Genomic DNA, 25960 nt, shown 5'->3' on the forward strand with positions numbered 1-25960 from the left:
AAACCCCACAAATATGCCGGTTCGAACACAAGAGCATTAGCTATAGAGCAACCACAATTTTAATTAACTTGTCATACGAAGATAGATGTGTGTACTTAACTTTTCGTCAACAATTAGGAGGCCTGTATCTTTTGGGGAACTATCACAGCAGCAGCTAATACATGCCCATTATGACACAACAACTAATACGTGGCCTTTTTTTTGGAGCAGTTGGAAAAGATATCTTTGAAATAGAAATTTTATGTAGCATATAATAATATTATGTCATCGTCAGTTAAAGGCATAGATAGAAACAATGTATAGAAAATAATCTGAAGGCTATTCTTTTTTCATGCTGCTACAGTGAAGGAAGAAGCGTTGGGTATCTTGACGGTATTCCTGATCTTAAGACCTAGGAAGGCAAACCTGAAAAGTTGACACCAAATTCATATGTTGAATGTTAGATTTGCTGACAAGCACGGTATGGAACCTACGTCCAACAAATATTAGAACAAGAGAGTGGAGCTTTTTTTTGTTTTGCTGAGATGGAGGTTCAGCTGCGATTCCATGTGGCTTGTGTTTCAATAAAATGTAGTGAAACAAAGCATAAGTGGAGACTAAATTAGTGATTTGAGAGGAAGTACCTAAGTTGGAAAAAAAATGCAGGTGGACAACACTTATTATGTTGTATAGTCTGCAGAGATGTGTAGCACTGAATCCATAACGCGGTTCATACATGCCTGAAGTTAAAAGAGGCAGCAAAATTTTGACATGCGGTGACCGGTTAACTGGAACAATGTAGAGGCACTGTTGTGTCTAGCAGAAATCATTGCCATTTCCAGGATAACATGTAAGAAAGGCAGAGGAAGAGGATAACTCACCAAAACGATGAACTGAGCTTCGAAGGTGTTTTCTACGGATTGAGAAAGTGTTGCCCCTAGATAAGCAAGGGAGCCCAACCTAGAAAATACGGACATATATATCATAATTGGATCGGAAAATATCATGGAGCAATAAATCTCTTCTGATTTCACTATGTTCTTTTTTTTAGGACACATGATAGATCAAAGAACTAACTACTTGTAAATTTGTTCACAATCTTCTTTTCGGACAGCAAATGCACATTGTCTAATATGTGAAATACGTTGCATCATTTTAGACAGGAAACACGTCCACAGAACCTAAAATTTACAAATGTCTTGAAAAATAGGGAGGACTAAGAAAGAAGGATGTGGACATATCAATGATCAAGGAACATGATCAGTGTTGTGTCTAGCAGAAATCATTGTCATTCCCAGGATAACATGTAAGAAAGGCAGAGGAAGAGGATAACTCACCCAAACGATGAACTGAACTTGGAAGGTGTTCTCTACAGGATTGACAAAATACTACCCCTAGATCAGCAAGAGAGGTCAACCTAGAAAATATAGACATATCATAATTGGATCAGAAAATATCATGGAGATTTAAACAGTTAAAAAATAACAGGAGAAAGCAATCTACTAAGGATAATACCTCTGAATCCACAATAAATAGACAGCCTTCGGCAGCATGCTAAAATGTTGAAGGTGGGTGCAAGAATTTGACTGACTCAAACTCTTAATCCTCAAAGTTCACGGAAGATCCAATCTGCAAAGTGAAGAAAAATGGCAATTCATAACTTTGCATGGATGTAAACCTTGTGGTCATATAAATAAAATCATAACTCAAGGTAACAGGAAGCTATGGTTGCATAATCTAGAATTATCCCATGGCTGTTGCTAATGATGATCCTATGCTGGTTATTGTCAGAGATTAAAATGCGATCCCCACTTTCATCAACTGATATGCATGGTTCAGCACATTGAACTATAGAATATCACTTTTCCAGTACATATAAGTTTACTTTCACAAGGAACAGAGCATGGAATCGCAGATCTAAACATGTCTACATATTTTTTCAAGACCGGAGCATGGAATCGCAGATGTAAACATAGATCTCTCAGTTTAGACATTTAGAAAACCTAACCATAGGGAGATAGTTCCCCTTGCCTTTGTTAAGAGAGGTAAAGACCATGCCCTTTAGGGAGTTACTAACTATACTGTGAGCAGCTGGGAGTGTAGACTAAAAAAATAGATTGCAGCAGGCATGGACCAACTCAATTACTGCATTCAGGATATGGAAAAGGAAAAAAAAGGCAGAAGATAAGGTGAACAAACCAGGTACACAGCTCTAGTTTGATTTTGGTGAATTGATGAAACCCTAAGTGCTAACCTAGTTTATCAAGTGATCATGAGATAGGTAGCACACTTCAAGTAGAGAAGCTAATAAAGATCATAGCATGACAATGGTGATGGCATGGCGATGATCAAGGGCTTAAACTTGAGAAGAAGAAAGAGAAAAACAAAAAGCTCAAGGCAAAGGTATAAACTATAGGAGCTATTTTGTTTTTGGTGATCAAGACACTTAAAAAGTGTGATCATATTTAGGTTTGATAGCCGTACTATTAAGAGGGGTGAAACTCGTATCGGAATGCGGTTATCAAAGTGCCACTAGATGCTCTAACTCATTGCATATGCATTTAGGATATAGTGGAGTGCTAACACCCTTGAAAATATTTGTGAAAATATGCTAACACTTGTGCATAAGGTGATACACTTGGTGGTGTTGGCACATCTACAAAGGAGGTGGTGTTTGCAGGGTTGAGATGGGTTTGGGTCTCTCTCTAAATGGAATGCCTATTTTCTATTGCGCCGAATGCAAATCCTTGTGGTTGGCTCATTGGAGCAAGGGTGAAGAAGTTAGAAGTGAAAACGAGTTGATCGTGAAGATGCTGGCGTCGGTCAACTGACCGGACGCTGGGTCTGAGATGCACCGGACGCTGGTTTCTGCGTCCGGTCAAACTGACATGGCGACATAGTGACTAGGGTTTAGCACCGGACGCTGGACCTGAGATGCACTGGATGCTGGTTTTTGTGTCCGGTCAAACTGACGGGTCTGCACTGTACGCTGGTCTATGTCCGATCAAGGTGGACCGGACACGTCCGGTCGAAGAAATACGCCTCAGGGAGCTTACTGGAAACGACCGGACGTTGAGGCTTCTGCGTCCGGTCAGTTTTGCCGGAGCGTCAGGTCAGCTTCGTGGCCGTTGAAGTTTGACGAACAGCGTTTGAAGCTGATGACACGTGGCGCACATCGCACGACCGGACGCTGAGGTCCAGCGTCCGATCAATATGACCGGAGCGTCCGATCAGCCCGTGTTCAGTGCAGTGAAGGGGTACAACGGCTCTATTTCGTGGGGGGCTTCTATTTAAGCCTCATGGCCGGCTCAAGCTCACTCTCTTGCACATTTTCATTAACATAGCAACCTTGTGAGCTTAGCAAAAGCCCTCCCACTCATTTCCATCATAAATTCATCATCTTAGTGAGATTGGGAGTGATCCAAGTGCATTGCTTGAGTGATTGCATCTAGAGGCACTTGGTATTCGTGTTTCGCTGCGGATTTCGCTTGTTTCTCTTGGTGGTTGTCGCCACCTAGACGGCTTGTGGCAGCGAGGATCGTTGAGCGAAGGGTGGTGATTGTCTCCGACTCCGATCGTGGTGATTGTGAGGGGTTCTTGACCTTTCTCCGGTGGAGCACCAAAAGGTACTCTAGTGGATTGCTCGTGGCTTGTGTGATCCTCATCTTGTGTTGGTTGTGCGGCACCCTATTGAGGGTTTGGCGTGTGAAGCCAATTAGCGCGTGAACCTCTAAGTGAGTGAATTGCCACAACGAGGACTAGCTTGCCGGCAAGCAAGTGAACCTCGGTAAAAATCATTGTGTTCATCATTGATTCCGAGGTGATTGGTCATCATTGTTATTCATCTTCGTGATTGCTTGGTTCATTCATCTACACGACGGTATAACCCTCTTGATCACTCTCTTTACTTTACCATAAACTATTTGACAAGCTCTTTAGTGTAGCTAGTTGTGAGAGCTTGCATGCTTGGTTGGTGTGGCTCTTTAGTTAGCCTTTGAGAGCACACTAACATAGGGTAGTGTCATTGCTCTTGTGTGAATTGACACTATCTAAACTAGAATTGTGGTAGGTGGCTTGCATTTTGAGTAGGCTAGCGCAACACTTGCTTCGCCTCATAATTGTCTAACTATTTGGTTAAGTGTTGTTGTAGACATTTTTATTAGGCTATTCACCCCCCCTCTAGCCATTAGGACCTTTCAGCCGTCGACCGCCGAGTTCGGCCGGCGCCGTCGCCTCAGTGGCGTGGCGACTCGCAAGCAAGGGAGGGAGCGTAGAGGCGAGAGGATGAGGATGGGCACAGCACCGACACGGAGAGTAAATGAAGGACCGAAGGCTCCAGAACTGGCAGACAAGAACAGTCGAACAAACGATTTCTGAACGTCGAAGCGAAGATCGAAGGGCTGTAAACGACGGTGGCGACGTGGCCAGCTTGAGGAGCAGTTGAGGCTCGCTGCTTTGATAGTAAGAAATGTGCCCCTGCGTCGCCCCCCACGCAGGAGACTCTGGTGGTGGCCAAACCATAGCCATCGCCAGCCCCTTCTTCCCCTCTCCTGCCATGCCGCCACCGGAGCAGGCCGTTGGCAGGGCCGCACAGTTTGCCGGGATGGCAACAGCGGGGCTCTTCATCGTGCTCAGCGGTGGTGGCGGCATGCACAGTAGCAGGCCGGCAGGGAACGCCCTCTCGCAAGCCGCATGGGCTCGGTGTGGCCGCCTGCTACGGCTACAGCGACGGGGCTCCTTCCTCCTCGACCATGGCAGCGGCGGCCTGGGTGGGCGGATTCGGTGCCAGCTTGCATGGGGTACCGGGTCCAGTACCCTAGCGACCGGATCTGGTGCTCCCCAGGGCATGGGGCGGTGCCTGCAGTGGAAACAGAGTTAATCAGAAGAGGGATGAAAATTTGAGGTTGATGGGAACCCATGTTACTTGGATATGGAAACGGTGCATGCCGTTGCATAACTAATTTTGATAATCTCCATAGTCCTCCTATATAAATGAGAATCAAGACTACAATCACTATTGTTTTATTAATATAATACATACATTGCTCAGAAAAGAAAATGATCTGTGTGTGTTGACTGTTGAGTAAAATAACAAAGTTCTCTTTTAATTCCTCAAAAAAAATTAAGCATCCAAATAAGTAGTACATTTTTTTACTAACCCTCTTTAACACGCCATCCTTTCAAACTAGACATGTAAATTTCGTATATAAAACATAAAATTAACATCACAAAGGTGCACTGGATTAAATACTAGGTTTAGACTAAATTAAATCAAAGCATATCTGTATGAGACAATCTATAATAATATCTAGAGTAAAATGCACCGTAGATCCATTAACTTTTGGTGGTTTATCATCTAGGTCCATCAACTTTCAAATTGTATTTTTTGATCCATTAACTTTTGGTGGTGTATTATCCAGATCCATCAACTTTCAAACTGTATTTTTTTGTCCATTAACTTTTGGTGGCGTGTCATAGAGGCCCATCAACTTTCAAATTACATTTTTGGGTCCCTGAACTTTTTAACTGGTTCACCGTAAGTCCATACCCCTTCGTTTAGCGAATAGATCGGATATGACACACCAAATAAGCAGCCACCGTAGAGTAGGTGATGAGTCCATAGCTCCTCAAGATGTTTATGGAGACTTGTCTAGCAATAATTTAAATATATTAGCTGGTGATTCGTTAATATCCTCTGGTCTTAAATTTGGGACTATTATTTTTAAGGATAAATATATTGTGGACATGAAAAAATTTACAACCGTCGGACTGTCATCAAAGATATTTTATAGAGGTGCCTTATTATTGCGTGGAAAGGAGGAGAAAATAAAGCCAACAAAATACATCAGTACTAATTCTAAAGAGGTGGAGATCATCAATAAAATTTTCCCAACGTGATTAGCATCCTTGCCATAGTATTTTATTATTTCCATACATTAGTTTCCTATCCAGTTGTGACACACGATCTTTTATCTAGCATCTAGCTTTTAGTGCCTACGTGAGTCAAATTGGCGACTACGTTTGGACGTGTCGTGCATGTTAGCCGAATCAGGGAGTCAGGGTCAATCGGTCCTAGCTGGGCTGGTGGAGTCCAAGTTTTGTTTGAGTCAGGTGGCCTGCGTGCCTATACCTATGGCCTTCGGCCTTGTACCGGGTAGATTAGACTGGATTTTATTGTGGAGTTTATTCCCCGTCGAGCCGCCGCTCAAGAAACCCTAGATGGTGATCCCATCAGGTTCTTCGTATTGAAGATTATCTCCGGATGGTGATCTCGTCATGTACTCCACGGTGGCTATTTTTTTGGCGTGTCATGTCAGATCTATTTGCTAAACAAAGGGGTATGGACCTATGGTGAACCAGTTAAAAAGTTTAGGGACCTAAAAATACAATTTAAAAGTTGATGGACCTGGATGACACACCACCAAAAGTTAATGGATCCAAAATACAGTTTAAAAATTGATGGACCTAGATGACACACGACCTAAAGTTAATAGACCTACCGTACATTTAACTCTAATATCTATATTAAAGACCAGCTGTATTCAATGGGCTTCAAGTCCAGTTCCGGGACTATAGGTTGCCACCACTGCCGGCAGTGGCGGATCTAGGATTTCAATCATGGGGGTACGGATGAAAACGATATAGTCAACGAACATGGACACGACATAATTAGATCACTAAACGATGATAAAATAGTTGTGATAAGTTACATGTTTTCAACTTTCCATAATTCTAATATACTAATACAAGTTTCCAGCTAAAGCTTCACACGCCGTTCCGCCATGGCTTGAAAGCGTTTAATGATATCTTCATTGCTTACACGTCGAAAAAAGTCACGCTCAATAAATGTGACCAAACAATCATTTAAGTATTGATCACCCATCTTATTTCGAAGCTTGGTCTTCACATAGTTTATTCCTGAAAAGACTCTCTCAACACTTGCAGTAGCTACGGGAAGGATGAGGACCAATTTCAGCAATAAATAAACCTGTTTAAAGCGATCATGCTTCTTTGTCTCAACTAGTTTGATAGATAGCTCATTAAGATTCTTCACTTGTTGAAACCTTGTGTCGTTTCGCACATCAACAATAAACATATTAAGCTGCGAAGAAAGTTGGACCAAATCTGTACTTGTAAAATCTTGAGGATAAAACTTTGCAAGTTTCATAAGTTTATCTTTATCAAAAGCAGCAAATGAATTAGCTGGATTTAGAGCAGCCATGCAAACAAGAAGCTCTGTATTAACTTCATCAAACCTGCCCCAGTAAGGAGAAAATAAATTATTACGAAAGGAAAAAACAAAAAAGCTGAACAATAATAAAATAATAAGCAAGATATATTATCAAACCTGCTATTGAGCTCTTGGAGTTGCATATCAATGACACTTAGAAACATTTCAACATGGAACCGATGAAGATTCTTTACTTTCACAAAGTAACGTTTTGGTCTCCCCACAGGCACATAAAAACCATCCATATCAAGAACCTTGACTCGATGTTTAACACAAAAAGATGTGACATCCTTTAGAAAGGTTTCCCATTCATTATCCTCTCGCAACACTTGCAAATGGAACTTAGTCATCTCAACAAGTTCAATACCATTAATAACGTCTTGATCCCTTTTTTGCAAAGCCTTGCATAACTCATCAATATATCCAAATATGGTCAGCAATAAGTGTGCCATGAATATAAAGTCAAATGACTCAATTACTGTCAAGCAATTTGAGCTTTTATACGCTCAGATTTAGATTTATCTTTTGAGATCTTCCCAAGAACTTTCTGGAGTGTGGGATATATAGCAATAATACGAGAAATAGTCTTGTAGTGAGTTCTCCATCGAGTATCTCCTGGCCTACCCAGACCCATCTCTTGATTTAAACCTTGTCCTGTTTCAATTTCACCCTGTTCTAAAGCTTCCAAAACCTCCTGTGCCTGGGTTTCAAAATATTTGTGACACAATCAAAAAATGCGACACAGTCATCATTTTGTTTGGCAACAACAACAAGAGTCAATTGGAGTTGGTGCGCAAAGCAATGAATATAGTATGCTGAAGGAGATTCGTCCATGATTTTTGTTTTCAGCCCATTGATTTCCCCCTTCATGTTACTAGCTCCATCATATCCTTGACCACGACATTTAGATAATGTCAATTTGTGCTCCATAAGAAGAGACACTATTGCATCTTTTAGTGTTGAAGAAGTAGTATTCTGAACATGAACAATACCAAGGAATTTTTCTGTAACCCTCCCTTTTTTGTCAACATACCTTATGCAAAAAGCTAACTGTTCCTTTTTGGTAAACATCACTAGATTCATCAGCAAGTATAGAAAAGTAGTCATCTCTAAGATCTTCAATAATAAGTTTGCTAGTTTCTTTGGCACAACAGTTAATGATATCTATTTGTATGGAATGGGCAGTCATCTGACAATTCTTGGGAGCATTCTGTCCTGTAACCTTTCTAACATCTTCAAATATTTCACCCAACCATTTTTGGAGTTCCTTAAAATTCCCCATATTGCTAGATGTGTCATTTTCATCATGTCCCCGACAAGACAGCCCTTGACGCAAAAGAAACCTCAGACAACCAATTGAGTAGGTTAAGCGCGCCTTATATTTAACTTTTTCTTCTGTGGTGTGCTTAATGTAAGTACTTGCTATTGATGCTCTTGGCCTAATGAAATTAGTAAATTTCTCAAGAGCTTCATTGTGGGTGCTTGTAATGCTTCCAACATGCAAGTCAAGTTTTGAAGGCTGGTTCCATTTTCTAAACCCACTATTCACAAAAGCATCACCACCAACATAATTAGCTGTATCCGCAAACAAATAACAAACAAAGCAGAAGACAGCATCCTTTTCCACACTGTACTCAAGTCAATCATACTTGTCAAACCATCTAACCGGAAAGCGACGCTTACCACCAATTTGTCGCTGTGGAAAATTATATGTCCTTGGCTGGCATGGCCCTTTTGCAATATATCCTCTTCTCACTGCATCTTGCTCACTGGCAGAATATTGGATGATGGGGATCCTCTTTCCAGGATCATGGGGAAGACGATCAACATCATAAATTCCCTCTTCTGTCTCTTGTTCCTCATGTATTTCTTCGTCACTAGGATTTTCAGGTCTTGCTTCTTGATCTTCCATCTCCTGTGTCTCATGTATTTCTTCCTCACAAGGAATTTCAGGTCCTACTTGCTGATCATGAATAATTAGTTGATTTGGAGTGGAAGAAGACACATTTTGTGCTTTCTGTTTCTGAGCATGAGCATTCCATAGAGATGCAAGATTGGTATTCCTCTTCATGCTACTTGATCCTTGATGTTCTGCAGTCTGCAATAATCGGTCAAATTAGAAGAGGGATTCCGCAAACTAGAACTCATTATTGATGGGAATATTCCGGTAAAAAAATGATTGATCAGTGATCGCAATAGAACAAGATTGAATTTTTACCCTTTGCAACTTGTCAGTTTGGCAGTTCCTGGGCATATTGGGCTATTGGCGTAGCGTGTAGGACGGGCAGACGGCCAGAGGAAAGGTCGGAAATCGGAAGCAGGCAAGCAGCGCCTCAGCCAGCCGGCTGGCCGTCAGACAACGACCGAACGACGACGACGAGGGTTTCCGTCTTTGCAGCGGCGGCGGGCGGGGTTGAGGAAGGAGTTGTATCGCTGTGACGCGTCGTTTCGTATTCGGCAGATCGGCAAAGTGCTTATTATACGTCAATACGTTTGAAAATGGGCTGCTGTACGTTTGAAAATAGGCTGCAGCTGGGCCTAGAAAGAGTATTATACATATACAAGATATTAAAGAATATATATACTTGATTTTTTTTCAGAAATTTTGGGGGACAGCTGTACCCCCCCCCCCCCCCCCCCCCCTGCTACTACTGTAGATCCGCCCCTGACTGCCGGAGCCCGTGCGCGTCTTTCTTCTCTGCCCCCGTGTTTTTCCACAGAATCACGGATGGTAGGAGATGCGGCCGCTCAGTCTGCTTGCCCCACAGAGACCTCCACATGTCGTGGAAGGACAGTTTGGAAGCCAACGTGGCCACAGACGGGTGCCGATTCATCATCCGCTCCCGCTGCTCGAAGTAGTGGATGTAGCCCTTGCACACGCCGTCCCGCGTCCCACCCACGTCCTTAGCTTCTCAAACACTTCCTCCATGTGATTCTTGTGGGAACTCGGGACTACTTTGCTCATCAGTGCGTACTTGAGGAAGTAGCCAACGGCGTACACGTCCTGCCGGACATGCTTTCCGATCGCCGGAGCAAGCGATGCATGCGGCGGGTTGAACAGGAAGGTGGGCAGGTCGAGTCCCCGATGGATCATCATGCATGTGACGCCCCACGTCCAGCGCTATGGACGCACCAAGCGAGTGGCCCGCCAGCCAGGTCTCACCACCCCAGCCGCCATTACTGTCATCGGCCTTCTCACGGAGGAGCCGCTGGACATTTTCGCGTGCATTCGTGAAGCGGCCGCACGTGTGCTGCTTGTTGATCAGGATCCTTAAGTCCTGAAGCATATCGCTCAAGACCGTGGGATCCCGGGTCATGGTGCCGCGGAAGGCGACGATGTGGCTTGGAGCCGAGGTGTGGCGGGGCACGCCGTCCGGTGGCGCGTATTCGAAGACAGCACCGTAGATGAACAGCTTGCCCCACAAAATACGTCTGACCTCGCACATGGCGCATTTGCGCGCGTGCTCAAACTTGTACTCAGGGAGCTTGCGGAAGTGGAACGTCTCCCACCACGCCGGTGCGAGTGCATGGGATGTGTTCTCCCTGTTCTTGGTTCGATCGCTCTCCAGAACATAGGTGCCTTTAACAAGGCTGGCGGCAATGCACCGGCGATGCTCATTGTTGTCCCTGAAATCATATATAATTTGAGGTTGATCCATGTTATTAGCTAGCTTGATCGACTTCTGCAGATTCATTGCAGTGCATCACATGCATGTACAGCAGTTGTGCTAGCGATTACGATTTGTCTTATACATACATAACAAAATACTCCGTACTTTGCGGTAGTAAAAAATGCAGTCTAAACAATCAATCAGCGGTGGCTAGACATCCCCGATATTTTGGCTTCAGAAGAAGATAAAACCTTGAACCCCTGCCCCATCCATGCATACACAGTGGCACCGTAGAACTGTAAGATGAGCTGATCACAGCCGAATTTAATAATATTCTTTTTGGGAATCTAACAAGTAACAACCTATGTCCTATACTCCTATATGCCATGCGTTGTCCTATTGACAAGACCAGATTTCGTTTCAAAAAAATTTTGACAAGACCAGAGTGACATGCAGGATACCATATCGCTATCCAGTATTACTATACTCGCTGTAATAAAAAAATGCAGAATGGATTTGAGTAAAAACGAGAGAGAATAGCGGCGCTAGCACACATAAAAGGCGTGCATACCAGTCAATCTCAGTTTGAGTCAGGTGCCTGGGTCCAGAGACGTCGAAATCATCCCTGTCATCATCAGAAGTGCCCATTGTTCAATGGGATCGAGTTGGCCGGAGATCCCATTGTTCACTGCGGTGATGATCAGCCAGCAAAAAACAATCGGCAAATGAACAACCTAGGAAGAAGAAGGCAGTAGTGCAGCAGCAGTGGAAGCTAATGATGATGTACTACGGGCTTCTCTACCCGTGCCTGTGTTTGTGCTTTTGTTATTTGCCGTGAAGTAAAACTGAACCATGTGTGCCGTCTATATATACGCGTTGTGCCGTGTCTCGCGCGCAAGTTACAACGCAGTAAAGATTCGTTCTGTCCGGCAACGATACATGCATCTGCATGCTCGAGTCAGTGCGACGAACATGTCAGAGTGTGAGACCTACTCAAAATCTATCCCTCATTTAATTTTGTTGACCCCTTCGCTACATCGTGTTGCTGAGGAATTTCAGGCTCAGTGGTACTCTTAAATACCTGAAATCGACACTAAACGTGAAACCCCTTCCAAATCACACATCTAGTTAGTACTGCCTCCGTTCCAAATTATAAGACGTTTTGGCTTGTTTAAATACATTGCTTTTACTATATCTCTCTCTATATATATAGGTATAGTGTATATTTAAGTACACAGCAAAAACAATGTATCTAGAAAAGCTAAAACGCCTTATAATTTAGAATTGAGGGGGTACGCCAGTATTTCTTGCATCGGGTTGTGATGTCAAGTCAGCGGAACCCCTGGGCTCTATTTTGTGGCTCTCAATGGGATCGTTCATGCATTGTTCCAAAGTCAAGCACTGAACTCGGCCCCTGTTGACTGAACTCGGCCCTGGTTGCTCAAGCTGACCTTCTCGAGTTCTTGCACGCGTTTCTTGTATGCACGTGCTATGATAAATTAGGCAAGGATGACGTCCCCACAATCGAGGTGACAGTTGATTGAAAATCCAATTAAACAAATTAATCCAAAGCTTTATTTTTATCATGTTTAATTTTCTCCTTTACCCTACTTTTTCAATCCTTATCGGTTGTTCATCATCTGATTCGATGACCAGAGGTGGCGTCTTAGGATTGCCACCGACCTAGGCCAATCCGACAACATCCACGCCCTGATAGGATCCCTCTAGGGTGAGAGTTTTAATAGTTACTTTGCTAGTTTTTACCTGAAAACTAGTCATTCGTCATTGTGTAAGCATGATACATATCATTTGTTGGTTTACTTGTAAACCAAGACATTTTTCACCATGCAAGTTTGATAGTTATCATTCTTGGGCAAATCCCATGAAAATTGTCTAGGATGGTTTCTGTAGTTGACTAGGCTGGTTTCTACGGAATTACACCGACTCGATCTGTTTGCGGTTTATGCGCTCTAGCATTTGGTTGTGGGACCAATTTTTATATCAACGTACTTTTTGAAAATTCCACTAAGGAATGGATGATTTTTTTTCTACCTCAGCCCATTACTTAATTGATATATCACCTTTGTTTGTCATTACTATTGCATCGAGCCAAAACACGATTGCATCTGTTATTGATCACTTGTAGTTTTGCTTGCTATTGTGCTATATATTGTTCCTGTTGAGACAGCAACAAGCAATTATCAGGTCAAGATCCTTTCATTGATCATGGAGGAGTACAAAGGTACTACACCGCAATATTACAACAAGTCTGAGTACAACATGCAAATACATCATGTGTTTCCCATAATTATTTTTGCAAGTACCATAAATTCTAATGTTGGTGTTGCTAGTCATAATGATTATTGGTTGATATTTATTCTTCTAGTAGTATTCATCAGGCAATTATAATTCTGATTATTACACGCAAAAGCCAATATCATCTATCTATGCTTTGAGTTATAATGTCACCGACAACATACATGTATGTACTGTAATGCCCCAGAGTCCAAACGGCTTATATCCACTTTGCACATTTAGTGAACCACACACTATCGCCTCCTCCTGGCTTCCCAGTCATGGAGAAGTGGAGAACAAGGAGCCCACTAGGGAGAATGGGAACAAAGGATGGAGCCATGTAGGTCGTAGCGGCACCGAGCACAAGTGAGGCTTCGCCGACAACCTTCATTGGTCTGCGGCGCTCCTGCTTGGGAGTGGGGAAGTTAGGGCAGGTATGGACTGCGAGCAGGAGGCAGTCAGGAGTCGGCAAGACTGCAGGGGCTTTGCTGAAGTAGCCCTTAGGGAACTAATCAGTGGGACCCTCTCGCGTCATCATCTTCCTCATGCAGAGACGATCTGCATCCTCTTTGTCGTGTTGCGTCATGCTTCGGGTGCAACCCTGGACCAGGGGTGACCGACACAGCCTTGCGGGGGTGAGGAGACAGAGCCCTGATAGGATCTGGAGCTTAATTTGTGGCTCTGCCCACGTGTTAGGCTCTAGACCCCTGTTAAGATCTGCTAGGAGATTCCCTTCGTCGCCGCAGGAGGAAGCTAGGATGGGTCCTCATGGGGCCATAGTTCCTGACCTCCCTTGGTTGGGGTCATGGCCGTCCGAGGTCGGGCATGCTCGGGAGCTCCCCAAGTGTGGGACTTGATCGAGGGACTATTTGATGGCGTTCTTCCTAGGTGTCGAGGCCACTTTGCGAGTGGGCCGCCTCAGGCCTAATGGGCCTTTTCTCCGCTAAGTGTAGCCCCTAAGCCCCTAACCGATCAAGGGAATCGGTTAGGGGGTTAATTGCATTGTTTCGGCACTAGTCGGGGGTTTAGGTAATAAACCCTGCTATTAGGTACTCAACACTCCACATATAGTAGTTTATATATATATATATATATATATATATAGTATTTCTATATTATAACCTGGTTACTGAATATTAATTAGTACCCGAGCCTCCCACCGCGCGCCTGGCTCACCGTCCTCCGCAGACTCAGGCACCTACGTCAAGGGGTTTGGGGCGGCCTTCCGGCTCAGCCACCCGGCCCGGCCTTTCGATGACCGCTCCCCAACCCACTGCCCACGTTCTCTGCGGTTCAATTCCAATCAGGTCGATCCCGGCGCCGCTTCCCCGTTCTAATCTCGCACTCGAGTTGGTTTCAGCGGCCTCCGAAGCTCCCGCACGCCCCAGATCGCACGCCCCATATCGCACAACCCGCGCCTCCGCAGCTCGCACACCCCAGGTCGCCGCCGCTCTCGCAGCACGAGTAGCTCGCCGTCGCCCTTCGCCCGTCCGGCGTCCGCTCGGTTTCGCCTGGAGCCGAGCTCGCCGTCGCCTTCTTCAGTCCGGCGTCCGCTCGGCTTCACCTGGAGCGCGTGGGAAGCGGGGGAAGCGGCACCGCCTTCTCTCCATCACCGGCACCCCCCCTTCCGTCGCCGTTTCACCTGGAGCACGTGGTCAGCGGGGGAAGCGGCGCCGTCTTCCCTCCATCGCCGGCACCTCCCTTCCGACCCCTATCCCGCCGTTCCTCCCTCCAGCGCCGCCCGGTCGCAGAGGCAGCGCGCCCCCCGGTCGGACGTGCTCGGCTGGCCTTCTCCAGCGTCCCGCCCTGCCGTGTCACCGCTCAGCGTTGTAAGAAGCAGTTCCTTTGCTATGCTGGCATCTCATTGTTTTCTAAAATGCAGTCAGCTGTACATTTTTAAGCTATACCATTGTGAGAAGAGTATTCAGATACATTAGTGCTTCCTTGATATGATCTTGTAAATTACAGGATAAACCAATAATTACCCCTATATCCGCCGTGCCGCCCCCCAGCGCCGTGCGGCCGTAGACGCAGCGCGCCGCCCGGCCGGGCCTTCTTGGCCAGCGTTCCCAAGCGTCCCGCCGCGTCTCCTCCGCTTAGGGCTGTGCGGCCACAGACGCATCGCGTCTCCCGTCCTGGCGTTCTCGGCCGGCTTGCCCCTGCCACCGTACCTACCGCGCCGCTCCCTGAGCTGTGCGTTCCCAGACGCATCGTGCCGGCTCTTGATTGCCGATTACACTCGTTGATTGCCGAGCTTGCATCATTTGGGATGGAGCCGCCTGGTCCCTCAGGTTTCCTTTATATCCTTATTCATGTATCTCGCTTTGTTGTTCCCATTAATTTTGTGTCAAATTGGTTTCACTATTAGATTCCCTGATATGGGTACTCTTTGTTAAAAGGCAAGCACATTATGGAAGTATGAAACTATACACCATGCTTTGCTGCTCCGAAGTCATTGAAAACAATGTGTGTTTCAATATTAGAACTTTAGAAGATGATATTATATTCAGCCTCAATCAATTACAGATATCCAGTTTTTAAGAAATAATATATTCTCCATAGTTGTGTTTAATTAGAATCACAGGTCCCTCAATTTCCATGTGAAATATTTTATTTACCATCATGAAGATGATATTATATTCAGCCTCAATCAATTACAGATATCCAGTCTTTAAGAAATAATATATTCTCCATACTTGTGTTTAATCAGAATCACAGGTCCCTCAATGTCCACGTGAAATATTTTATTTACCATCATGAACTAGTTGCTTCATTTGAAAAGAGTAACATATCATGTATTCGTAGTTCAACAAGTGCTCCCATCAGTATTCATGTGTTCAATACCTTGGAATTAATAAACACAATACAGTAAATCCACAAGAAACTGCACAGCAATACATCTACCCTGAGTTCAGACATTAGTCATAGCTGTCTACCTCCAGTGATCTTTACTAAATCAGTAAATCATCTGTCAAATGTACAGGCCCAGCTATCAAATTATGAATGCCTCTGAACGCTCTAATATCCTTTTACAGCGCGTGGGTTTAGGATACAAACTCAGCCTCTTAGCCCCTTAATTGAAGAAGCTACAATGTCTCACCCCACACATTGTCTTATAGCATCTATAATTTGAACCCTTCAAATTTATTTCTGAGTACAATATATAACTGCAGTTGTAAGCATGAGGTAGAGGCACAAAAACTTCCTATCGTTACAGTCTCACAAGTTAGATGGTCAAATACATGGATATGAACTTGACAAGATATTCTACCAGCGATCTTTATGTGGCATTCTAGAAATAGCAAGCAGGCTAGGCAGCTGACTTTTGGAAGTGTTTAGCTCTCAACATCAAGGTCTTCATTTTTATCAGTGCGGGTGTGCACTCAGCCCACCAGCCTGACTTGGTGCATCAGTAATCAGTTGCAAAGCATGTACCCACACTCTTTGAGACCTTAGATGCCTCTGATAAATTCGTATTGGGTTTAGGTGCACATGTACATGGGTGGTGATGGTACAGTGTTGTGTGTTTGCGCGCGCGTGTATGCCTCATACTCAATTAGTGTCTTAATAAAAAGAAGACATAAGACAGATTAAACCACACACATTGATTCAGCTTTGCATTGTTTTTATTTGTTCAGATCATACACGTATTTTTTATTTATGGCGTCATTATACTTTAATAAAGCAATTCTATTTATTCTGCATTTGCAGAGGATGCCCATGCTGGAAAAGGTCCTGATTCGTCAACTAAAAGGTTCTTTGTTTCATATTCCCATTATGTTATATTTTTTTATTTTTATACATTCACATTGACTCAGCAGTTGCAACTACATTGTTCTGTGGAGTGAGCTTGTAAATTTAAGTTGTAGAGTATACGAATGCAGTATTCTAAATGCATTCTAAATCATTGACTTCAGAATCCGGTTGGAGCTAGTTGATAAGATGCCTGACAACCCAAAAAGGCTTGTATTTGAGAGCACTCAACAGCGGTCAGTACATGTTTTTTTTTAATTTTAGTGGCCTTTTCCATTTGTTGTATCTGCTTTTCTCTCAGTTAATGTGATAAATTTCCATTTAGGTATGAGGTCCCTTTGCGACAAGGCGAGAGGTTACCCTCCTCTCCTGGTAGAACATCTGCATCGGCTTCACGAAATAGAGGTGCAAAGGGGAATGGCTGTACTATAATTTTAATCTGTTGCAGTATGGAGTTAGTATTTTACAAATGACTAGACAAAATTAGATACATTCATTTACAGCTTATCTAATCTTGTTTATGATTTTTTTATTTATATTTATATGATCTGATGTATGTACACATAATTTGAGAATAATTTAATATTCATGGATTTTAAATTTTGCTATCTTAAATTTCCATTATTCTTTTGATTCCACTTTGGCTTGTCCTTTTGTTAATTAACACTTTTCATCTTGTTCTGAAAGCTCACAAGATTCTTCTATTCTTAAAATCATCTACCTTTGTTGTTTATTATTTTCCTTTTCTGGTCCTTTTGGTATTCAGATGCAAGTCATCCCCCTTCTAAGAACCCTGCGGTAGCACCTACTTCTCGTGACCACTCTCAGAGAAGGTACTGTTTACAATATTGTGTACCAAATTTCCCACCAATCATAATCGTCTGAGGCATATCAGTGTACTCTTCCAATTTGTATATTCCGTACAAACATGCTGCACAAAAATCTGCTTCTATCCCCATGTAACCATACCCCTGGTTTTATTTTTTTCCCAAAAGTTCGTGGTTCATTTTTTCATATTTTTTGTAGGACTCATGCTGCTCAGCGTACTGTGGATAGGGTCCCGTGTAACCTGAAGAGGGTGGTTTTTGAGAGCTCGCAGGAGAGGTCCATACGTGTTTCAATTTATTATAATTCTATTTATGTCCAAGAATCGCCGATTAATGCTAATTCTTAGTCTGTTGTTAAAGTTTATCTGTTTGTGGCCTTTTTTTAGGTTTGAGCATCATATTCGACCAGAGCATGTGTTGCCTTCTGCAGCTGGTCATGACAGTGATGACGACGACTTCATGCCCATTCGCAACGCCCGTTCAGCCTCACACATCGACAAATCTAAGGATGTTGGTCCGAGGAAGACTAGGCAAACACGAGCAGGATTGTCGACCGGTGCATGTACAGAGGTGTAACCATTTATTTACTTCTGCACTTTCTTTTCATAACAGTAATTATTATAAAGCTCCTCTTCGTATCACTAGTTTGTTTTTTCCTTCAATATACCACAAATCTACTATCATGTCTTTGTTGCCAAATCTCTACTTTTCTATATCTGTTTTGCTTTCTACTACCCCTGCAATTTTTTTTTCAACTACACTACCCCTGCATTAGTTTAGCATTCCTACATCCCTTTCCCCAATTATTAGTTTTTTTTTTCAAAATCTGTCTTCTTCTCAACTACCCATGCATCAGTTTATCATTTCTACAGTGCTTCTCAGAATTCCGAGTGTCTCTTCTTTTTTATCCATTCTTGTCCTTACTATTTCTAAAATTCTTGTTATTTGTCCCAGGCAAGACAAAGGAAAAAGAGAGCTACCAGCCGTTCTTCCATTGTAAATGTTCGGTGCAATCCCAAAGATGTTATTTTCACCACTAACTTGTTGAACCCACAGCAATATGCTGCTATCGAAGCTGATGGGTTTGGTCATTTGCTGAGAATGAAGATCGATGCTGTAGAGAACAAGAATCTGCTAACCTGGCTATTAGACCACACTGACCCTGATCGTATGCTAATTAGGATTGGTGCAGGCAAGGTCCTTCCGATCACCCCACAAATAATTAGCATGGTTCTTGGTTTGCCTATACGTGGTGAAAACTTCAAGCAATACTCATGGAAGGAAGGTATCATATTTCGCCAGCAGCTTATCTCTGATCTTAACCAAAGTCTCACTGAAGATTGTGACATACATATATCAAACCTGCAACAAGAGATCTTAAAGGGAAATGTGAACCCCCTCATGAAGAGATGCTTCTTCATGATACTTTGCAACAGGCTTCTACTTCCCAGCAGCAGTAACACCATTGGTTCAGTTGACATCAAGAGGACATTGGATCACCAATTGTTTGGAGTTGTTGACTGGTCCCAGGCTGTATTCAATGATGTCCAGATAGCTGTTCGCAGATGGCACGATCGTGACAAAAATCAACTCACTCAAAACATATATGGCTGTGCCATTTTCCTGCTAGTAAATTTCTTTTCATCCATCCATCTTTTTATTTATTTTTTCCAGCTTTCCTACCACCTAACAATGTATGGCTGTGCCAATTTGTTTTCACCCCTTCTTTTTTGTCAACAGGTATACTATCTCGACAACATTGACCACCCTGTCTCATTGGTGGACCGGACTTCGACTCCACGCCTCACCTTTTATGATAATGCTCTAATAGATCGCTTAACTGTTGCTGATACAACTATAACCACTCAGGGTGCACAAACTTTTGGTGTCCAACCTGTGAGTCAGCTATCTTATCTGTTATATTCCTTTTCTTTTTTACAACCATATTATTAAGAAGCTTGTTTTCTTCACTTCAATGCTATCTCTAACAGTTCAAGCCATGGAGTACCACCTGCTATGCTGCTGTAGATGTCCGTGGTGCTCCCTGTCATAACATAAATGTTCCTGCGGCAGGAATACCCAATTTAGACATCCCACGCCTCCTAGATTTGTTATTTGAGCCGCTAGATGATCTGACTGGCTCGCATAGAGAGAGAGTGCGGGGTTTCTTTTCTGAGTTTGATCACACACTCTCTCAGAACAAAAGGTCCATTGAGAATTCTATTGCAAACATTGTGAGAGCCCAATTTCGGTTAGCTGATCAATGTCGTCCATTCATTCATGAACTCGTGGCATCACAAACCCGGGACACCAACATTCCAGGTGACACTTCTAGGACAATGCATACACGCAACGATCATGGTACCCGTGAATCAGCCCATTGTACCCCGCCTTCAATGCCAGGCAAACTCTTGCTTTAGTTGATAAATTCGTTATCTCACCCTGTGTCTTATTGCTACGTATCAAATATAGTCACACAATTTTCCCATTTATGCCCAGGTCATGAGATTTATTCTCATGGTAGCTTTGTTTCTGCTGGTACTTTACTTCGGAGCCAGATTGATGAACAATCACCCGTTCGCAACACTCCAGGTATTGTCTACTTCCCCGATTGCATGTTTTTTTATCTCCATTCTTTGCTATTTCTATTTGTTTTGTTATGTCATTTTCGTTATGTTTCATGTCTTCTACATTTGTAGGTCCTAGTTCATTTAACCCTACTTCACCGACAGGCCCATTTGGCTCCCCTGTTCATTGTGTAGTTTCACCCCCTCACATTTCTGAGGACTTACCTCGTCCATCAACTGTACCGATGCGCACCTCTTCAAAAGATGTTTCTGGTGCACCCCTCATAGTTTGTTTTTCCTCATGTTTTCAACTATTGTTCCATTGTGCTAACTGCATCACTTTTTTACTATCCTTTATTATGATTTCTCTTGACTGATACTTCAGTTTTCTCACATGCTCCTAACTCTTTTCCCACCTTAGGTATGTCCACGGCCTCCTTTTCATGTTTACAATCTAGTTCTTACAGCAAACTGAAATTATATATTTTATTTCCTTTTCGTCCACACAGGTTCCTTCATCGTCACAAATGATCCTACTGTTCATCCTAACAGTCCAGTTCACACTCCGATTATGGCTCCAGTATGAAGCACCACCTCGGAAGACGGCAGCCCAACACCTTCTCCACACGGTTACCATGCTTTTCTTTTTGTTTCATAGTTTTTGCCTCAATTTTATGTCTGCTATTTTTCATCCTATGTACTTTCAGCCTATGGGTTCGATTATTCCCCACTTTTTCTGTCAACAATGGACCAATCAGGCCATCAACAATCATCGTCTATTGTGACCAGCCGTACAGATGTGAGTCCGTCTAACGTTCTTCCAAAACTCATTCCACCCTTCTTTTTAAATTAACAACTAAATTACATTTATACAACATCTATCATTTCCTTAGTTTCAATATTCCTGAGGTGGCATCTGTTACTAGTTTCCTGATTTTTCTCTTTTTGGTAGACTGAGTTGGTACAAAATGATCCTCCTTTACATAGAGGCCGAATTATTCATGTAAGTGCACCTATCTGTTAATTCAATAACATTAGTTTTGTATACATGCTTGTGTTTTTGGCACCATCCTGTATGCTGCTAGATAACATTTTACTGCCACAAGTCACTGGTTTTCTGATTCATCTGAAAAGGGTTACCTTTTGTCTTGTACTTAGTGCACAGTCATTTTCATTGACATGTCAATGTCGACAGCACCCTTCATTTGATTTTGAACTTGTAAACCAATTTTCTAATACTATTCTACTGTTTTTATTTGAACATTCAATTATTTGTCCACCATACCTTATTTCATTTTTCTATTTGTTATTCAGTTAGTCATGTATGTCTCAATTCCAATTTCAATGTCAGCCCCTGTTTTGATTTTTAACATGCACACTATTATTTCATTGCTATTTTACTGACTTAGCTTCTTGTTCTCTCAATAAATCTAAAGTCTTTTATTTCGAGTTTTAAATTATATTGATCAATAATCTTATCTTTTCTTTTTTTCTTCTTTTAGCCACAAGGCTTCTCTTATACTGAAACTATTCCTACTTCATCTGCCTCCCACCATTCCCGTTCTGAGCATAACTCTCCTTATGCTCCTGAACTTCCTGAAGCATGCAGTAACAAAACAATCGGAAAAGACACCACTTCTGCATTAAAGTGGCCGATTCTAGATGATCTGCCTATGTTCAAGTTTCCTGGAAAGAGACTAACCAAGAAGCCATCCAAATTTTATTCACCCTTCAAGCATGGCATTCTGTCTCGTCCTCCACCCAATTTAGAGTTTTCTTTGCGTATGCATGCCTTCCTTTGTGCAGATGACTCTCCATTGAAAAGGTTCATTCTGATTTCATTTTCAAGCTTTCATTCTTTTCCTTCCATACTCCAGAATGCTTATTGAATTCCATTCAGGAAAACTTTGATGCACTTTGGGACAGAGTCATTGACTGGCCGAGATATTACACTTTCCTTTGGTATTGGGAAATTCATAGACCCTGTGTTCATGGATGCATTTGTCAAATGCATAGCCGAAGATGACTTTAATGTTCGTCCTGAATGCCATGGGTTCAGAATATTCCTACAACCTCTTGTCTCAGTATGTCTCCCTCATTTTTCAAACTAATCATTTCAAATTTTATTTTTTGATTACAACATTGATAACAATCCAATCATACTGTATAGGATATTCTTAAGTCAGACTCCTTCAGTATTCACAAAACTCAGCCTCAGTGCAGCCAGGACATTGTACTAGAAACTATCAAGCGATGCCTCCCCACGACTGACTTACAAAAGGCAAAGATGGTATGTGTATCACGAGTTCATTTTTTTTTCTTTCTTGCTTTCATCCCATTAGTATACTGCTAAAATTGTATTTCTTTCTTATACACATCTTGCAGATATTTCTTCCGGTTTTACATCTTAGTCACTGGTCTGTATATTGTATCAATCTTGGCCAATCCCGTGTCGATGTCCTAGACTCAATGAACTATACTTCTATCAATGAGGTCACATGGGATACATATCATTCACCTATGGGCCAAATACTCATGGAACGCCTTAGTGCTGCACTATCTTTAGCTGCACCCCGCAAATTCCCCCAATTTGCAAACTGGAGACGTGTACCAATTCGGGTTCCATTTCAAAATAATATCTGCGACTCTGGCATATTCTCCATGAAGTTTATTGAGTTCTATGACGGTGAGGGCCATGGTTCTCTGCAAACTACTATAGATCCGGTACGAATCCTTTTTCTTGTTAATATATCCCTCATTTTATTTTTTGTTCTGTCTAACCTTTTTTCCTTGCAGGATCGATCAAAGGAGATGAGGGCAGAAATGCTACAATATCTAGCCTTTCATACTGCCAACAAAGTCCATGCTCCTCCTGAGCTTCTTCAATTCCGTATTGGAGAGTTCCATCCTTCTTTCCATCCTCTCTTTTATTAGTGGAAGGCTGCTTTATTCCTGAAGATGCTCGTCATTCTAATCCTTCACAGCCTCAAGGTCCACTCCCAGAATGTGCATTTATTTTGTCCAACATCACTTTTCCAAGAAGAGAAGTTCATCCACAACTAATTCCAAGCCTGGTTGGGCAGCAGCAGATAAGGAGATCAAGACGACCAAGGTGGCAAGTGAAGAAGCAACAAGAAACTCTAAGGATGAAGCCAAGTTATTTTAGATGCAACAAAATTAGCTGGTCACACTTTTGGACACTGCATTACACTATGTAGCTTTTGAGCAAGGCATTGAGTAGTTCTGTCTTGCCTTTTTGTTCATATCAGCAGCTTTTGTAAATTTAGAAGCATCAAAACAATATACATGCTATGTTGTGTTTATCAGGTTTGATGCATAAAAAAAAATTGGATGGAATCTTGTTCAACTGTAATCCATTCAGCTAATACAGAGGACAGGAGAACTTATTTATCCTCTTTTCTCACTCTTTGTTTTTTATGCAGATCTCAGGCGCTCGCCATCAAACCATCCTCCATCTACTCCCCATGATTACTCACATAGGTAGTTTCTTCTACTATTACTGATCTATTTGTGTGCTTAATTATGGTTGAAGATTTACAAGAGTATAAATATTGCATTTGTTTCCTTTGGAAATTAACTTCTTTTTCTTTTTGCTAATTTTCCAATTTTACACATTTAATTTATGGCGGCTGTAGCTTCGAAACCATTAACACTAGTTATTTCTGATTTTTGTCATTTTAGTTAGCTTTCCACTAGTACGAGACGTCTTCTTCTTCTGCACTCCATCAGCAACAGTGGCATGCCGATAGCACGAAAATGGTATGCTGGACAATGCTCTACACTTTTTGGACTTATCACTGTCTCCACCAGTCATAAATTTGGTATTGTTTTTATGATTTATCTATCTTGATCTATGTATGCACTTGTTGATATTATAGATTTAAGGTTTCTTACTGTTAATCACTGTGGTATGCTTTTGACAATTGCATGTCTGACCACCTGATGCTCTTATGCTCTTGAATCCCAAAGCTGATAATTGTTGTTTAATAGGCATGGTCATAGTGCATGGGTGCATGTAGTGGACAAAGGTGGTTGTGCACCTAAATAGGCTTTAGTTAGTTTCACGGAATGATCCAAACCACTCAATTCTGATGGGAGAAATGGCCAGGCATGTAAATTTTTCAAACCTCTCTCGCATGTACTAGATTATAAATATTAGAGAAAGTTCAGTTAATGGAGAGCGTATGAAACCAATTTAGAAAAGAGGAAACATGGCAACAGGAAGCAAAGGAAACAAAGGAAAAGGAGTATCGATGCGGATCGAGATAGAAGGAATGTTCAAGATGCGGATCGAGATAGAAGGAAAGTTGGATGAGAAGTGGAAGTAATCATGTCATTCTTTTGCTTTTAATTTAGTTGCATAAAGAAATGGGAACAACTGCAAGGTTGTTGATGCCTTTTTTTAATGAAATTTCATATATATTATAGTTCTAACAAACGAGGAGTATGGTGCTTGGATTGGTGGAAGGAAATGATGGATTTATACAAAGATGGAAAGGTGTGTTGTTTACTTGAATAATATATTTTTGTATGGTGCAATTTGACTCATTTAATTTAGCTTTGGCGAGGAACATGGTAAATTGGGTGTTGTAAACTTTGATATGTTTAACACATGCAGGATTTGGAATTACCATTAGAAATGAAACGTAGACCAGCATGGTTTGAGAAGATGCAAGCAGCAGCAGCATATGGGACTTCGACACTCAGCAGGGAAGAAAAAGAAGATATGGCTGCAAGGTTTCCCACCGATGAGGACCAGTACGATGAGACGCATTGGTACAATCGGGCTTGGCATGATGTATGGGATGAAGATGTGTGTGGCTTGTGCGCTATATGCGGATTTCAACACCATGATCCAAAAAATTGTCCATCTCCATTGAAGATGCGGCAGGAGCTAGATGGAACGTTGGATGAGAAGTGGAAATAAGCGTGTCATTGTGTTGCTTTGAATTTAGTTGCATAATTAAATGAGAACAACTGGAAGGTTGTTGATGCCTTTCATTTTTGTAATGAAAATGCATATTATGAAATTGTGTTTCAAATAACAAAGAAATTCCGTCTCTAATGTGAGTTACGTTTTTGAAGGTGTGTACATATGTCATGTGAGTAATAAAATACTGACACACACAAAATGTGATTGTAAAATTTCTACAATTTTGTTGTTTCGATTATGGATTGATCAATGGAAAAGCAACAAAATTGTTCCATGCAGATGTGTTTATTGTATAAAGAATACATGGTTGGAAAAAAACATCAGACAAGTATTGTTCATGTCTCGGCAGACGGATTATGTGAAATTGTATATGGAAATATTGTAATGAAAAATGTGAGGACCCACATGAATATGGTTCGCTTCAAGTAGTAACGAGTGATTAGATCACATGTAACGAGTCAAACTCGTCTTAATATAGCATGCCTATTATTGCAGACGTCTTTAATTTAAATGGAAATTAATAGCACCATGAATAAGAAAAATGCCTCCAGGGAAGCTCGGATAACTCTTTGCTAAGCAGTTTTACCCTTTGGCAATTAAGTTAACTACCACCCCTGTAAAGAGAATGTTAAGGCAATTTAGGTCTTATTTATTTAAAATAATTAGGGAAAATAACTCTTGGGAAATAACCGAAAATGTTTTGTCACTAGTGAACCAAGCCATGCAAACTCTTGGGAATAAAG

General features: G+C 42.1%; 2 protein-coding genes and 2 pseudogenes across 17 annotated transcripts; 2 read left to right on the forward strand and 2 right to left on the reverse strand.

Annotated features, from left to right (window-relative positions):
- Positions 1–6657: 6657 nt before the first annotated feature.
- Positions 6658–9464, reverse strand: LOC136544409 (uncharacterized; annotated as a pseudogene).
- Positions 9465–9858: 394 nt separating this feature from the next.
- On the reverse strand, positions 9859–11469 carry LOC136544410 (GDSL esterase/lipase At4g10955-like; annotated as a pseudogene).
- A 3855-nt stretch (positions 11470–15324) lies between these two features.
- Positions 15325–21062, forward strand: LOC136542402 (uncharacterized). 8 transcript variants are annotated; one of them, XM_066534805.1, is made up of 15 exons: positions 15325–15407; positions 16828–16870; positions 17034–17105; positions 17195–17274; positions 17636–17702; positions 17896–17973; positions 18083–18266; positions 18651–19325; positions 19437–19592; positions 19688–20099; positions 20196–20288; positions 20396–20536; positions 20649–20684; positions 20773–20892; positions 20971–21062. In XM_066534805.1, exons 1-14 carry the CDS (start codon positions 15386–15388, stop codon positions 20847–20849), a joined length of 2136 nt encoding a protein of 711 aa, XP_066390902.1. In that variant the 5' UTR covers positions 15325–15385; the 3' UTR covers positions 20850–20892; positions 20971–21062. The 8 variants fall into 8 exon arrangements, 6 of the variants coding, with proteins under 6 accessions (XP_066390902.1, XP_066390905.1, XP_066390901.1 ...); XM_066534808.1 differs by lacking the exon at positions 20649–20684; XM_066534804.1 differs by having other exon boundaries at positions 20773–20979.
- On the forward strand, positions 20870–25349 carry LOC136542403 (uncharacterized). 9 transcript variants are annotated; one of them, XM_066534819.1, is made up of 12 exons: positions 20870–21062; positions 21216–21266; positions 21766–22088; positions 22164–22347; positions 22434–22553; positions 22649–22987; positions 23060–23254; positions 23350–23447; positions 23707–23764; positions 23966–24043; positions 24713–24782; positions 24903–25349. In XM_066534819.1, the coding sequence occupies exons 1-7, from the start codon at positions 21009–21011 to the stop codon at positions 23195–23197; spliced, it is 1209 nt and encodes a 402-aa protein (XP_066390916.1). In that variant the 5' UTR covers positions 20870–21008; the 3' UTR covers positions 23198–23254; positions 23350–23447; positions 23707–23764; positions 23966–24043; positions 24713–24782; positions 24903–25349. The 9 variants fall into 9 exon arrangements, with proteins under 9 accessions (XP_066390916.1, XP_066390917.1, XP_066390909.1 ...); XM_066534820.1 differs by having other exon boundaries at positions 23353–23447; XM_066534812.1 differs by adding an exon at positions 24484–24608 and having other exon boundaries at positions 23060–23764.
- The last annotated feature ends 611 nt before the right edge of the window (positions 25350–25960 follow it).

Source organism: Miscanthus floridulus, chromosome 3 (genome assembly GCF_019320115.1).
Source record: "Miscanthus floridulus cultivar M001 chromosome 3, ASM1932011v1, whole genome shotgun sequence".
NCBI classification, from domain to species: Eukaryota; Viridiplantae; Streptophyta; class Magnoliopsida; order Poales; family Poaceae; genus Miscanthus; species Miscanthus floridulus.

What these genes read in the sequence shown, in the direction of transcription:
- LOC136542403 (XM_066534812.1), top strand. Translation starts at nt 21,009, where the DNA reads ATGGACCAATCAGGCCATCAACAATCATCGTCTATTGTGACCAGCCGT. An exon ending in TTGTGACCAGCCGTACAGAT is followed by an intron (nt 21,063 to 21,215) that starts GTGAGTCCGTCT and finishes TCTTTTTGGTAG; the next exon opens with ACTGAGTTGGTACAAAATGA. An exon ending in GATGACTCTCCATTGAAAAG is followed by an intron (nt 22,089 to 22,163) that starts GTTCATTCTGAT and finishes AATTCCATTCAG; the next exon opens with GAAAACTTTGATGCACTTTG.
- LOC136542402 (XM_066534805.1), top strand. Translation starts at nt 15,386, where the DNA reads ATGGAGCCGCCTGGTCCCTCAG. An exon ending in ACCCGTTCGCAACACTCCAG is followed by an intron (nt 20,289 to 20,395) that starts GTATTGTCTACT and finishes CTACATTTGTAG; the next exon opens with GTCCTAGTTCATTTAACCCT. An exon ending in CTCTTCAAAAGATGTTTCTG is followed by an intron (nt 20,537 to 20,648) that starts GTGCACCCCTCA and finishes CTGATACTTCAG; the next exon opens with TTTTCTCACATGCTCCTAAC.